The 16,325-nt window shown below is 45.8% G+C and overlaps 1 protein-coding gene across 4 annotated transcripts in view; it reads left to right on the top strand.

Moving 5' to 3' along the window:
* Positions 1-412: 412 nt before the first annotated feature.
* The window catches only part of zbtb37 (zinc finger and BTB domain containing 37), a 37,240-nt gene continuing 21,327 nt past the window's right edge, over positions 413-16,325 (top strand). For all 4 annotated transcript variants that reach the window (XR_011357558.1, XR_011357559.1, XM_069937556.1 and 1 more), the window contains exons 1-3: positions 413-502; positions 1,927-2,817; positions 11,376-11,478. Coding sequence is in view for 2 of the 4 variants with exons in the window: in XM_069937556.1 (XP_069793657.1) it covers positions 1,952-2,817; positions 11,376-11,478 (969 nt within the window). In the remaining 2 variants the exon portion in view is untranslated. The remainder of the gene's footprint in view (positions 503-1,926; positions 2,818-11,375; positions 11,479-16,325) is intronic.

The raw sequence follows: 16,325 nt of genomic DNA on the forward strand, positions 1-16,325 counted from the left end.
GGTTGGAGGGAGTTTCCATTCAAACCATTTTGGTTGTCAGATAAATAGGCTGACAAGTTCAAAACAGGTGGAAGGATGGAATGAGTTGTTGCTGATGCAGAACTGAGTGCTGTCAGCAAACACATGGAGCTGACATGATATTTTGCTGTTTAATGTGGGTGTTCTGGGGGAGAGCGGGTGAGTTGTTTGAAGTATGCAATTGCTGTGAAACCACCAGATAACCCTGGCTCCTGTTCAGGACTGTAGAATGGAACAAGTTAAAGAGAAATAAAAAAATTGAACCCACACCCAAGGATCCCTCGTTATTTTCAGGGTTATGCATTTAATTTCTGCCAGAAATTGTTGAATTTCTATGCATGCCTGTACTTTGGATGTGAATATCTTTTGTTTTACAGACTGAGTCTACATCATGGCTAAATTCTACAGGAACCTTTTGGTGGAGCACTGTTGCATGTTTTGTGATGCAGCTTCACTGCACTGTGGCACACTTGCATGATAATTGGTGAGTTTGGTGTTCTGGGTGGGATTGATGGGTATATCAGTGGTGAGAAAATGACCAGATTTACTTGCCTGACTCAGTAATCTGTGTGGTAGAGCCCTGCAGGATTTGGGCAGTCTCCATCATCTCTCCTGAGGTCGCCTTCACCAGTGACCTGATGGTGCATGTTGTACCTGTTATTGGGGAAGAGGAAAGCGATGATTCTGTTTATATTAGACCTCTCTGTTCCCTGGTCCCTCGATGAGGTCTTTCCATGAGAGAATTCTCTAATGATTTGCCAGTTCAAAACCTATGAGCCTTAGTGACTTAACAGCATGAAATTCCTATTTACAGTTTGGATGGGCCGAAAATGCCGTGAATATATCGCACAACACCGGAATCCCAGGGATGAGAGAGTTAACGTATGAGGAGCTCTGTGCCTGGAGTCACTAGAGTTTAGAAGGATAAGGAGGGAGAGAGTCTTTTGTCCAGAGTAGGGGAATCAGTAACCAGAGGACATAGTTTAAGGTGAGGGGAGAGGGATTTAATAGGAACCTGAGGGATAATTACTTTTTCACAGAGGTTGGTGGGTGATTGGAACAGGCTGACAGAGGAGATGGTTGAGGCAGGTACTATTGCAACATTTAAGAAACATTTGGATAGAATGGGTTTAGAGGGATATGGGCCAAACATTGGTGGGTGGGGCTAGTCTGAGTGGGACATTTAGGTTGGCATGGGCAAGTTGGGTTGAAGGGCCTGTTTTCATGCTGGATGATTCTATCTCTATCTCATCAAGACATGCCAAATATTGAAAGGGCAAGATATAATGGAAGTGGAGAAGATATGTCTAGCAGCTGGAAAGTCTAGGACCAGAGGGCACAGCCAGAGAATAGAAGGAAGTCCCTTAGATTAGAGATTCATTGCCACAGACAGCTGTGGAGGCCAAGTCATTAGGTAGATTTAATTTTTTTTTAAATTTCAGCATACAGCATGGTAACAGAGATTTCGGCCTATGAGTCCATGCCACCCAATTACCCTACACTCCCTGTATGTTTTGAATTGTAGGAGGAAGCTGGAGCTCCTGGGAAAACCCACACAGACACGGAGAGAATATACAAACTCCTTACAGAAAGCGCAGGATTTGATCCCCAGTCCCAATTGCTAGTACTATGAAAGCATTGTGCTAATCACTATACCAAACCTGCTGCCCAAACGGAGATTTATAGGTATTTTATAAAAAAGATCATGGGGAGAAGGCAGGAAAATGGTTTGGAAAGGAAAATTGCATCATCCATGATTTGAATAGTAGACAGACTCGGTGAGTTATGTGGCCTAATTCTGCTCCCAAGTCCCATTTTCTTAACACGGAACAGCACTAGTTGGCACCTGCATGAAAGGGTGCAATTGTCCTTCATTAACTGGGACTCCAACTCCTTCTTTCCCTGCAGGACTGTGTGAGCTATACTGGGAACCATGGAGAAGGAAGGCAGCATCCAGCTGGAGGTGCCGGACTTCAGCAGCTCTGTGCTGGCTCAGCTCAACCAGCTGCGGATGCAGGGGCGGCTCTGTGACATTGTGGTTGACATCCAGGGGAAGTCCTTCCGAGCCCACAAAGCGGTGCTGGCTGCTAGCTCACCCTACTTCCGCGACCACATGTCCCTGGGCGAAATGAGTGCCGTCTCCATCAGCGTCATCAAGAGCCCTGCGGTGTTTGAGCGCCTGCTGGCCTTTTGCTACACGGGCAAGCTGTGCCTGCAGGTGGCCGACATCATCAGCTACCTGACAGCTGCCAGCTTCCTCCAGATGCAGTACATTATCGACAAGTGCACACAAATCCTCGACGGCATCCACTTCCGCATTGACATCTCAGAGGTGGAGGCAGGGCTAAGCCAGGATGGGATGAAGCGACTGAGCCAGCCCCGCACTGGCACAGCTCTCCCCTCAAACCCACGGCGAGGGCGGGCACCCCCCAGCTACGGGGGACGTGTGGCCCACGGGAGCCCACTGCCAGATGAGCTGGGGGGTGAGGGCAGCAACGATGAGAGGCTGGTGCGCATTGACCGAGTGGGCCAGTGGTACGTAGAGACCGGAGGCAGCGGCGATCGCAGCCCGGAGGCAATCCGGCAGATCAGTGGCATGCGGATCAAGACAGAGACTCCGGATGAGTGGGTCGTGTCAGAGAACCAGCCCTCCGGGGAGGACGGGAGCAGTGCGGAAGAGGTGACAGCCATGGTCATTGATAGCACTGGGCACAGCGCACTGGTCCAGGAAACCTTTCACACTGCAGCCTCCAGCGGCAAGACCTCCAGACCTTCCAGCAGCTTCAGTGAGATGGACAGGTACAGAGGGGGCAAGGTGTCCCATCATTCGCGAGTAAGGGCATGGAGTCCTAAAGGGCAACAGGGTCTATGACCTAGGGAGGAGTTCTTGCAGTCCCTTTTAGCTTGGAGAGAAGCTCCTGCAGGACCCCCAGGCCTAGGTTTGGGGGTCCTAGAAGCCGGTCCCTGTGTTTGGGAGGGGTCCCAGAAGCTAGGCCTGGCCTGAGTTTGGGAGGTTCCTGGAAGCCGGGCCCTGGGTTTGAGGGGGTCCCATAAGTTGTGCCTGGATTTGGGGGGGTCCTGAACGTTGGGCTGCTGGATCCAGGGAGGGATTACACAGGATGGCAAGTGTCAGGTGCAGTCTTGTGTAAGTAATGAGCACAGTTTACAAAATGAACACAAGGGATGGATATATATATATGTGTGTGTGTGTGTGTGTGTGTGTGAGTGTGAGAGAGAATAGATATGTTGATGAACTGGTGTCTGAGTCATGGTCTGAGAATGGACATGTTGATGAACTGATCATTTTGTGGACACATCGACCATATGTTGATACTTTCAAGATTGCTGGTCTCAGCCTCAAAGGAAAACCATTGGGTTCAATTACAAAAGCAAATTGATCATTATTTGGTGTTTAGAATTGATTTGCAGAAATCTATCAAATATAAAAATTTTTTTTTAACCTTTTGGCTTTAGATTCATTAGGTTTTTAAGCACAGAAGTGATCCCTCTGGCCCAACTTTTCTAAACCAACCATGATACCTTTTTCAGCTAGCCCCATTTTCCTTCTTTCAGCCCATATCCATCTAAACCTTTTCTGTCCAAAGGTCTTTTAAATGTTACAATTGTCCCCACCACAACAACTTCCTTTGCTAGCTTGCGTCATATGCCCACCTCCATCTGTGTGGAAAAGGTGTCCCTCAGGTCCCTTTTATTTGCAGTAGTAAACAATGATTGTATATACTCTTGTATCATCAGTCCTGCATAAAAGGCAATCCCCCTATTTTTGGCTCCGACTGTCTGACCATCTGAGCTTCCAACATCCTGACTGCCTGCTCATTTGAGTCCCCAATGCCCCAATTGCCTGCCCATCCAAGTTCTCGATGCCCCACCTGGCCAGCTGAGCAACTGATGCACCAATTGCAAACCCTTGTCCAGGACGCATGCCGATCCAAGCCACTGATGCCCCAACCACCTGCCCGCCCATCTGAGTTCCCGATACACTGACTGCAAATCCTCGTCGCAGCCGCCCACCCATCTGAACTCCCAATGCCCCGACTGCCCGCCCATCCGAGCTCCTGACACCCCGACCACGAACCCTCACCTCAATGACCCACCAATCTGAGCTTCCAAAGCCCTGACTGTAGATCCTCGTCCCAGCTGCTAGGCCACCAGAGCTTCCGGCATCTCGACCGCACATCCTTGCCCTGCCGTCCATCTATCAGGGTTCCCGACACCCTGACTGAATCCTCATCCTAGCCACCTGCCCACTGGAGCTCCCAACGCCACAACTGTGGACACTGCCCCAGCCGCCCATCTGCCAGAGCTCCCTATGTCCCAACTGTGATTACTCACCCTGGCCTTCCGCCCACCGGAGTTCCTGATACTCCGGCCACCCACCCACCGGAGCTCCCGGCATCCCGACCACAGATCCACGCCTCAGCCGCTTGCCCATCTGAGCTCCTAACACCCCTGCCACCAGCCCACTGGACCTCCCAATGCTCCAACTGTGGATCCTCGCCCCAGCCGCCAACCTGCTGGATCTCATGACATTCTGACCGCTGATCCTCACTTAGGCCGCTCGCCCTTCCAAGCTTCCGACACCTTGAACAGAACAGGTACTTACCATGGTCCAAAGTAGTTTCTGTGCAAAAGTTGACCCCCTCCCCAAATTTGACCCAAAAAATTGGTCCCCAAAACTCGACCATTATGAAAGTATATATGGTAGTCTGCCATCTGTCCATGATAATGGATGAAATTAGGATAGGCTTTCTGAAATTAGCTAACTCTGAATTTATGGTAGCTCAGATTACAAATCCATGGGTTCTGTTGAAACACTGTTTGCAGTACTTCAGCATGCCCTGTCCACAGAGTACGAGTTTGGTGAGGTGATGGTACCAGGATAGTGTAGTATTTTAATAATTAAATTAAATTAATTCATGGAGTTAAACAGCACAGAAATAGCCTCTTCAGCACAAATTATCCATACTGGCCAAAGTGCCTTTCTAAGCTACTCCCATTTTCAAAAAAAATTTAGACATACAGCACAGTTACAGACCATTTTGTCCCTTGAGCTTGTGCCACCCAATTTCACCCTGTAACCTACACCCCCAGTATCTTTTTGAACGGTGAGAGGAAACCAGAGCCCCCGAAGAAAACCCATGCAGACACAAGGAGACAGACAGCATGGGATTTGAACACTGGTCTAGACCAGATCGCTGGTGCTATAAAGGTGTTGCACTAACCACTACGCCAACCATGCCGCTTTGCATTTGCTCATACCCCTCTAAATCTTCCCTATCCTGTTGAAATGGCTTTTAAATTGTAGTTGTACCCATCTTACCACTTCCTCTGCAGCTCATTCCACTTACCCACCATCCTCATTGGATGAGAAACCTCAGGATCCCATTAAATCTTTCTCCTATCAAGTTAAATCTATGCCCTTTAATTTTACACTCTCCTACCCCGGGGAAGAGATTATGATTTTTAATTTATGACTGTGACAATGAAAAAGGGTACCAGCCTATCTCCCCTATCGATACCTCTCATGATTTATAAACCTCTATAACAGGGGTGGGCAACCTTTTTTTTAAAACTCACATTCCACCTAAAGTAATCCCTATGCCATAGGTGCTCTGTGAATAATAAGGGATTGCTTAAGGTGGTATGTGAGTGGAAAGAAAAAAAGTTTGAATACCACTGTTTTAATTGTACCCTAATTGCACGGTTTCATAACTCCAAAGGAAATGGACCAGTGACAATTTTTCTCAAGCAAAATATCTCAGTAACAATTGGGACTAGAGCAGTAGGTCTCACCTTTTTTTTAACCCCCCCACTCACATACCACCTTAAGTAATCCCTTACCAATCACAGTGCACTTATGGCATAGGGAATACCTAAGGTGGAATGTAAGATTTAGATTGCCTACCCCTCATCTTTTTCCTTTACTCCAGGGAGAAAAATCTCAGCCTATCCAATTTTTCCTTATAATGCAAACCCTCCAATCTGGACATATTTCCTGATGATCTTTTCTGAGCCCTCTCTAGTTGAACAGTTAGGATAGGCTTTATTGTGTTATATGAGACTGGTATGGTAGAGTTGAGCTGCAGTGGTAGGAGTTGATAGAAACTATTATGGTCCATTCAACCACATTTGTAATGAATGTCTGTTGCATGAGAAACTTCAACTCATAAGAGATGAAAATCAATTGCAGATGCTGAAAGTCTGAAAGAAAAACAGAATGTTAGAATTGTTCAGTGGGCTAAGCAGCATCTGTGGAAAGTGGAACAGTCAGCATTTTGGGTCGAAGGCCCTTCTTTAGAATGGGAAAGTCAATCCAATTAGCTTTCGGTAGCTGAGTATCTTTTGGGGGAAGGAAGCCCTTCTCTGGAGCCATGAGTATGAGTGCTAAAACCTGATGCCTGCTTGGTGTCAGGATGAAGGACTTCTTGGGACTGGAATGGGAATGATCCAGCTGGCCTCATCCCCATGGGAACTGGAGGACAAGTATTTCCACATGGCCTACCTATATTTCCATTTGCAGGAATTGCACTGCTTTCAGATGTACCACAATCTGCCCCAAGGATTTAATAAATAATAAAAAATCAGAATTTCTTATTCTCCTTCCAATCCTCCCTGATCTACTCACATGATCTCTTCTTTCCAACTCTTTTCCCCCCATCTTGCATTACCTCTTTCTGTCTCCTATCCCCTCTTCCTACTATTACCATCTGCCCTCGATATCTGGCTCTGCTCACTTGCTTCCATAATCTGCAACCCTTTGTTACTTCCACTCATCACCTCCAAGCCTCTTTCGCTCATACCACCCTTCCCTCTCCTCTCTTGCTCTGTCTTCATCAACCCCTCCTCACCTGAATCCAGCAATTGCCCCACCAGTCCCCCTAACCTCTTGGCACTATCTCTTTGCTGCTCTTTCAGCCCAGATATTGGGTCTTGACCTGAAATATTGACTGTCGATTTCCCACCTCAGATGCTGCCTGACCTGCTCAGTTCTGCTTGGTATTTTTTTTGATCCAGATTTCAGCATCTGCAGTCTCTTGTGTCTCATTTCTTCTCTGATACCTTTTTTCTGAATTACACTTTTCACCCCACATACTTGGGCCATCTCAATGGTCATTCTTTAGATGATCCAGTGTTGCTCCTCTTTTAGTAAGTGATAGGATCATCCCATCCTGACTTCAGGGTCTTTAAGCTGAGAACTCATTCCTTCAAGGCCACTATCTTTTATGTGCACAGTTTCTCTGCTGAAGATTCTTTTGTTGTCATTTACCTAAATACACAAAAATTCAGTGTCTTTTGCTCAGCGTAAACACTCACAAAAAATGGCACTAGCCCAGTGTCCCCACCAATAAGAGAAAGAGAAGCAGAAAGAGAGTACCTTCAGAGACACCAATTGTCCATTGTTTGCCTCCTGCACTCCTACAATCATGGTAGCCACACAGCTTCATGTCCATTCCAGCTGTGACCCCCAAATTTTTGGTTCGGACCCTCTGATACAATCAGAAAGCTGCTGACACCTAAGGCCCTTTAGGAGTCCTTGCCATCAACTCCCTCTTGGATTCTAGTCCCAAGACCTGGTTCTCACAAATCAGTCTCCAGCAGCCTGTGGCCAGTTTAACCCCTCCACCCTTGCCACCAGCACCTTAATAGGCTACAGTTTGCTTGTTGATACCAGACATCCAGATTGCTTGGCTCAAACTATGTTATCCCACCTCTGTCACCTTCACAGTTTTTTAGTACCATTCATTGGATCGCTTAGTGAACCAGTTCATTGTTATTTAAGGAAACTTATTCAATCATTATCATACAAAATAGTTTTGATGGGAAATGTTCTGCATATGTCCTCACTTTGAAGGGCTGCGTAATGAATTTTGCTGCAATAATGATTTGAGTATTAACAGTTCCAAAGGCTGTACTTCAAATCCAAGTTTATTGTCACATGTACCAAAATCCAGTGATAAAAGTTGATGATTGTTACTTCACTGTGTATCTGTAAGTCATGTGGCCAAAATTCTTCAGAGAAGGAAACAAACAACTAAGCCTCACCAATCTGGGCTGCACGGTTACCACCACACTATTACAGGGCCGATGACTTGGGTTCATATCTGGTACTCTCCGAAAGGAGTTTGCAAGTTCTCCCCGTGATCTGCATGGGTTTCTTCCTGGTGCTCCAGTTTCCTCCCACCTTCTAAAATGTTACTGTGCTGTATCTCTACATTTAATTTTTTTTTAAATTAAAGTATGAATGAGTCCATTGCATTTATGCTTTTGTATGAATAGCTCCTCCAGCAATACCTTTAGTTAAATACTTTTTTTAAAAAGTCAAGGGGGAAGGAGGTAAAAAGTTATTAGTATGCCCTTTGATGCTTTGAAGTATGTTGGAATGTGACTCATGTTTATTTTTGTGTGTGACAGAAAAAATTGAAAATGTTTGGCCATCAGGCAGCATCTATGGAAAGAGAAACAGAGCTAATGTGTCAAAAGTCCAAAATCCTTCATTTGAATGCCCGATTTGCTGAGTGCTTTCAGCACTTTTTGCTTTTATTCCTAGGGAAATTGGCACGGACAGTACTTGAATTACGCTGGGACCAGTTTCTCAGCAAGCTGGATTACAAGGTGGATGTTTAAACTAAATAGTGGCAGGCAAGTTGATTTAGGGTGATATACTGGAGAGAGGAAAATTAAACAGGAAATGTAGGTTCACAATATGACACTCAAATTCTATTAGGAAGTGACAGCATATAGAGGAGGCAAAATTGTACAGGGACAAAAATCAGGACATTTCAGTGTATGTAACTGTAATACAGAACTCATGGGTGGGATTTGTATATTGGCTGGAAAAGTTAAATCAACACTAATGGAGGAGGAATTTATGCAAGATTTATGTCTGTATTACTGGGTTGAGGAATCAACAGAGAAAGGGTTATTTCAGATGTTGCACTATGCATTGGGAAAGAGTTAATCAATGTGATTTTGCTAGTATTGGCTTTTGCAATGATTTTGAAAGTTATGTAATTCAATCAAAAAATATGCTTTTAAATCTACTTAAAACAACAAAGGTATATGGGATGTAACGGCTGTCATTAAAAAAAATTATTGATTGGTAAAAAATAATTTTCCTTGGATATAGCAAGAAAAGTAGGGCATATGGCTGACAGGACCCCACTCTATCAGAGACATACCCTTTGTTCTCTCCATCCCTCCTCTGCAACTTAAAACATATTTGATTGCTAATTTTCTAATGAAAGGTCATTATCCTGAAACATTAGTTTTGTTTCTCTCTTTAGATACTGCTGGGCCTTCTGTTTCTATTATTTTTGTTTTGACCAGAATTTTCTAGCATTTTTAGCTTATCAATCTCTCAATCACTCAGCACTGGAAAAATACTTTACATTCCTAACTTTCTACTGAAGTGGTTGAGATATTTTCCTCCATATTTTGCCACCAGCATTTCCTTTCCCATTTACTTAACCGAAGCCTTCCTGCATCCTGCCAGTCCACACTACCACCCAGTCCTTTATCATTAGCACTCCTTCCCCATTGTATTAATATGGATTGTATAGGTCCCATCAACAAAGCCTGCAGGACCTTACTTGCTGTCACAGCCTCCCAACTCAATTATTTCTACTCTGTGTGGTTTGTTAACTAATCAACACTCCATACAAGAATATTTCTACTTTCTCAGAAACCTGAGGAAATTCAGCATAGCCCCAAGTTCTCTTAATTTTTAGAGATGCACCTCAGATAGTATCCTGTCTGGATACATCACAGCATGGAACAGGTAAAGCTCTACCTAAGCCCGCAAGAAATTGTGGAGAATTGTGAACACAGCTCAGACCGTCACACACATCATCCTCCCCTCCATCGACACCTTTCTACACCTCCTGCTGTCCTGGAAAAACTGCCAACATATTAAAGGACGCATCCCACCCTGCTCAGATTCTCTTCTTCCCCCTTCCATCAGGCTGAAGATACATGTACTTGAAAACACCAAACTGTGGATTCAAGAACTGTTTATTTCCTACTGTTATCAGACTCTTAAATAGATCTTTGCCTGGCAAAAGATAATGTCCTTGCAATATCTTTAAACTTTACTTTTCTCTGTACCCTGCACTGGTTCTGAAATTTTCTTTATCCTTTGCAGTTCTTAACACTACTCCGTACACAGCTGTTTTATTTATATGTTTATTTCTTCTTATTGCATTACCTGCTGTACAAGTTGACTTGCTTAGATACTAATCAAAAAGATGCCTTTCCCTGTATCTCGGTACACATGTCAATAAACATGACAATAATGCCTTCAATGCCGTGTGTTTTAAGCAACACACAAAATGCTAGAGGAACTCAGCGGGTCAGACAAAATTCATGAAGGGCAATGGACAGTCAAAGTTTCAAGCCAAAATCCCTTTGTCAATATTTCGTCAGACCTGATGAAGGGTTTTCAGCTCAGAACATAGACTGTAACCATATAACCATATAACCATTTACAGAGCGGAAACAGGCCATGTTGGCCTTTCAAGTCCGCACCGGTTCACTGATTTTGTGCGCCCTCTTCAGGCATTGGTGATTTGAAGTGTAGTGTGTCTTTGAGAATTTTAACATCTATCCATAGGTACTCTGTACTTTGGATGAGAAATTTCATATTAAAATATTCAAAAACATTGGCTTTGTGGGAGAAGCCAGTGAGTCTCTTGCTTTCCACAAATGCTGACTGACCCAATGAGTTCCTCCAGTATTTGCTGTCTCTCTTGTTGACCCCATGTGTTTTAACATGTGTGACACCCTATCAAGTCTTCTTAAAGTCTTATTAGACTGGTTCGGGAAATATGAGTGATGGGTGAACTGCTAGTATCACAAACCACACATCCAGAAAAGTGTTGAGGGACTTCAAATCTACAGAATGAGGGAAACCTGGAGAACCATGTTATAAAGCTGAAATAGATGACTGATTCAGCAGCACTGAAGGTGAAATTGAAGGTGCATGTCACAACTGGTGGAGATAGCTGTCGTTAAGCCATGTAACCTGAAGCTTGTCATTGGCTTCAATATGACCCTGAGGTTGCAAGCAATCCTGTCCAGTTTTTGATATTTACTGAATAGAAGGGATGGAGTCAGTGGCTCAGGAGCAGAGTTTGTGATGAAGATGGAAAGAAATGAAACCCTGTCTTTCTTTTTACTTCTCCCACACTGAGGGGAACACAATTCCTCATTTCATATTGTTCTCTCGCTGGTCTGTTAATGGTCTGACGGTGTTTTGTCTCAGCTTCCCGCCCGTTTGCAATACTCCCCTATGATGGCACTGACTAAACTGTCCGTCATTGCTTCTGCTTACTGAACAGGTTTAGCCCATCAGGCAGCGTAGTTTGCACCGTGTCGGAGCGTCACAGAGCGAGGAGCGAGTCTCCGGGCAAAATCGATGAGCAGAAGCAGTCCAATTCACAGGTAACTCCATCGGTACCTGCAGGGCAGTTATAAAGTCATCAATATAATTAACCAGCTCCACTTCCTAGTCTTTGCCTCAGTGAGCACTTTTGTTTCTAAGTCCAAAGATTTAACTTCCAAAATACAACACAATTTTTGAAGTTGCAGTGTGGGAGACTTCAGTATCTGCAGAGACATGGCCTTTGTTACTATAAATATATTGGGCTGATATGCTGTTTAGCTCAAATTATTATTCAATACTTTGGGTGGTGGGCTTTTGGGAAGATGGAAGGGTTAAATGGGGAAAAAAAACTGACCCAACTAATTGGATCTGGATGATGATTTGGAAAACTTTAGGCCCTTTCAAACTGCCATGTAAAATAGGGTTAACTGGGCAATTTGCACGGTTAGTGACCCAGTTACATGGAGATTTGAAAGGGTCCAACCGAGTCAATGTGGACAGAACCCAACCAGGTCCCTGACTTTCCTCAGAGATAGTCAGGGAACCCAGTAAAACTTACCTGGGTATCCTGATCCAGCGGTTTGAAAAGGGAAATGGTCGACCCAGTTACTCTGGTGATGTCAGCACTTGTGTGCTGGCGTCACAGGGAAACTCCTGGCTGAGGTGCCATTGCCATGATCAAGGGGGGAGTGGGGGGCCATGATTGGGAGGAGAAAGGTCGCTGCTGCAATTGGGGGAGAGAGTCGCTACCATGAAGGGGGTAGAGAGGTCGCTGTGCCTGGGTGGGGAGAGAAGTTGCTGCCTTGGGAGGAGAGAGGTCACTGCTGTGGGGCCCAGGAGGAAGAGGTTGCAGCTGTGGGGGTGGGGAGAGAGTGTGGAACTGCGATCGGGGGGAAGAGAGGTCGCTGCCGCAATCGAGGGGGGGAGGGGGAGCGTGATGTTCCATTGCTGTGAATGTCTCTCCGGTTTGCGGCAACGGCTCAATGCGGGAGTGTGGGATCAATGGGTTTCTTCCTTACCCAACAGCATGGGCGATTATGGGTAAGAAAGATGGCCATTGCTCCCGCTCTCTAGTATTGAGCCGTCACCGCGAACCAGACCAGCACGTCGCAGCAGCGTCCAGACACCCCTCCCCTATTTTGCAGTAACCGCACATCGCTGAGTGGGGGGAACTGATGGGGGTGATGATTGGTGGTGGGGATGTGCGACTGACGTGGTGGGGTGGTGATTGATGGTGGAGTGCTGACTGATGAGGGGGGTTGGCAACTGATGGGGGTTGGTGATTGACAGAGGGGGAGCCTACTAATGGCTGATTGCGGGTGGGGTGGAGACTGAAAGCCGATAGTTCCCGTGAGTAAGTGACGCGTCATTTAACGCGTCATCGCAGTAGCAGGACCCCTCTTAAATTACCAAGTTAACGATTTAGCAAGTAGGTCGCCTGCGATTTGAAAAGAGCATCCTGCACCCACAACCCAGTAATCGCACCTGGGTCCCAGGAGGGCTACCCAGGTGCTGCAGTTTGAAAGGGCCTTTTTGGAATCTACTGTCACTCACTCCTCCCAGGCACTTCCATGCATCATTTCTTAAATACTTATCCCAAATAGGTTTAATTTGCATTTGAATGAATTAACCACTTTCATACTTTTTTGAGGAAATTGCTCCATTGTTTGGTTGCTGTCACACCAAAATGATGGGCTGGCGTTTAATGCACAATCATGTTGCAAATGGGGCTGGTGGAATGCAACGGGGTGTGGTGAACTTGGAAATATTTGCCTCTGTTGGTGGCTTTCTAACTTGGCAACCTAAGTAGTGTTTTTCGATGTTGTTTTTCAAACAATCAATTGCAGTGGATTAATGGAAAACCACTTGACCTGTCATTATCTCAAGGCATAAATAGAAGGAATTTCAAATGGCCGTCAGAGAAACAAAAATGCTGCAGTTGTGTCAAGAGGCGAGGCTGTGGCTTGCCTAGGCGCTTTCTAGGATGTAGTTAAACAAAAAATCTGCAGATGCTAGCGTTGTGCAAGTCACACAGCAGGTCACGCAGCTTCCATATGAAGTAAAAGGTAACCAACACTGTAAGCCTAATGAAATGCCAGGCCTGAAAAGTGGTTATCTTTTACTTCCAGTGGGTGCTGTGTGACCTGCTGAGTTTTTCCAGCATGTTTGTGTATTGCATTTTCTATGATATGCTGTGAGGAGCTGAGGCAGATCTACATCTCCTGCTGTTTAGCCAACATACTGAAGGATTCATCACACCCTGGACACACTCTCTTCCCCTTCCTTCCATCGGGAAGACAGCTCGAGTGCGAAAGCATACGCCAACAGGCTTGTAAACAGTTTTCTCCCTACAGTCATCAGGTTCCTGAATTAACTCCACAATAGTGCTCTTGTGCTGCCCTTGTGTAGTGCTGTTGATCTTTTCAGTTCAACCCTTCAATATGTAAATTGTGCTCTATACAGAGATGAATATCAGAGATGGGATGTGAGTTTGCTTACAGAAGAGCCTTCTCACTCTATTCAGTATAATGTGACAAATAAACAGAGGCTTTTCACCCAGCCTACCATTGGGATGAAAGAGGCAGAGTTTGGAAAATTATCAAGGAAGCCTGCAGTGGAATCACAGAGCTGAGGTTAGATGGTTAGCCACATAGCTGGTTTGTGCCGTTGATGGCAGTGAAAGAGGTGTCATTTGCATTAAAGCATTCGAGGTGCTGTGTACCTACTTCATACTTTCACTTTGTCTTCACAAGCCTGCTCAGTCAAATCTCCATTCATATATTCTCATCTTACTGGTCTATCCATGCTGTTGTATCAGTTTATGCATTTTACCTTGCACTCAATCAACAGATCTAATCAATCTAATTTTATGCCAGTCATAGAACTTTTTCATAAAAGAGAAAAAAAGGAGTTGGGTGGAGGAAGATAAGTCTGTTGATTGGCAGGTGCCTTTGTTCTGGTTCTTCTTTTCTTTGGCTTGGCTTCGCGGATGAAGATTTATGGAGGGGTATGTCCACTTCTGCTGCAGGCTCGTTGATGACTGACAAGTCCGATACGGAACAGGCAGGCACGCTTGCAGCGGTTGCAAGGGAAAATTGGTTGGTTGGGGTTGGGTGTTGGTTTTTTCCTCCTTTGTCTTTTGTCAGTGAGGTGAGCTCTGCGGTCTTCTTCAAAGGAGGTTGCTGTCCGCCGAATTGTGAGGTGCCAAGATGCACGGTTGAAGCCAATATCAGCCCACTGGCAGTGGTCAATGTGGCAGGCACCAAGAGATTTCTTTAAACAGTCCTTGTACCTCTTCTTTGTTGCACCTCTGTCTCGGTGGCCAGTGAAGAGCTCACCATATAACATGATCTTGGGAAGGCAATGGTCCTCCATTCTGGAGACGTGACCCACCCAGCGCAGTTGGGTCTTCAGCAGCGTGGATTCGATGCTTGCGGACTCTGCCAGCTCGAGTTACTTTGATGTTGGTGATGAAGTCACTCCAATGACTGTTGAGGATGGAGTGGAGACAGCGCTGATGGAAGCGTTCTAGGAGCCGTAGGTGATGCCGGTAGAGGACCCATGATTCGGAGCCGAACAGGAGCGTGGGTATGACAGCGGCTCTGTACACGCTGATCTTTGTGTGTTTCTTCAGGTGGTTGTTTTTCCAGACTCTTTTGTGTAGTCTTCCAAAGGCGCTATTTGCCTTGGCGAGTCTGTTGTCTATCTGGTTGTCGAATCTTGCATCAGATGAAATGGTGCAGCCGAGGTTGGTAAACTGGTTGACCGTTTTGAGTTCTGTGTGCCCAATGGAGATGTGGGGGGGGGGCTGGTAGTCATGGTGGGGAGCTGGCTGATGGAGGACCTCAGTTTTCTTCAGGCTGACTTCCAGGCCAAACATTTTGGCAGTTTCCGCAAAACAGGACATCATGCGCTGGAGAGCTGGCTCTGAATGGGCAACTAAAGCGGCATCATCTGCAAATCAATGTGGTGCCTGCCACATTGACCACCGCCAGTGGGCTGATATCGCCTCCAACCGTGCATCTTGGCGCCTCACAGTTCAGCGGGCAGCAACCTCCTTTGAAGAAGACCGCAGAGCCCACCTCACTGACAAAAGACAAAGGAGGAAAAACCCAACACCCAACCCCAACCAACCAATTTTCCCTTGCAACCGTGCCTGCCTGTCCTGCATCAGACTTGTCAGTCACCAACGAGCCTGCAGCAGACGTGGACATACCCCTCCATAAATCTTTGTCCGCGAATCAACAGATTTATCTTCCTCCACTCAACTCCCTTTTACCTCTCCCTTTGTTCTGGTACCTGCAATCCGTCATTCTTCACTGCTCCCTGGTTCACCAATCCCCCACTGACTGCTGCTCAACCTCTCCCACTCTTTGCTCATTATCCTGGTTATTTCCTCTCTACATTCTTAGTCTTGATGAACGGTCTGACCCAAAACATGTTAAAGGTAATGTCGATATCCATGCCCTTTAAAGTCCCCAGCAAACTTTTGTACACTTGTAGCAATATCTTGCCATAGTTGCTTGTCAGCTGCAAATTAATGGAGTAAAGTAACTAAGCATGCCCATCGTCCTTGTTGCAGTCCAATTGACTTGACAGTGACTGCTTGACTAAATTCTATCCTTGCCATCGCAACCTGTGGACTCATTTCAAACCAGGTGACCAAATGCAGGTTACCACTGCCTGTCACAGGCTTCAGATTGATCCCTTGGGAAGCAAATTCTCTTCATGCCAAACTGCCATTTGCTCCCTGCAGAGACCAATCTGTTCTTGAGTGGCATCTATCTGGACCTGGAGAAAAGCACTCTGTTCCCAGGTGGTATCTCTCTGTTATCATACTGCAGCGACTTGACTCCAGGTTATTGGAGCTCCAGCAAGTTCAGCCTGGGCTTTGCAGAGTGCTGAA

This window comes from Narcine bancroftii, chromosome 5 (genome assembly GCF_036971445.1).
Source record: "Narcine bancroftii isolate sNarBan1 chromosome 5, sNarBan1.hap1, whole genome shotgun sequence".
NCBI classification, from domain to species: domain Eukaryota; kingdom Metazoa; phylum Chordata; class Chondrichthyes; order Torpediniformes; family Narcinidae; genus Narcine; species Narcine bancroftii.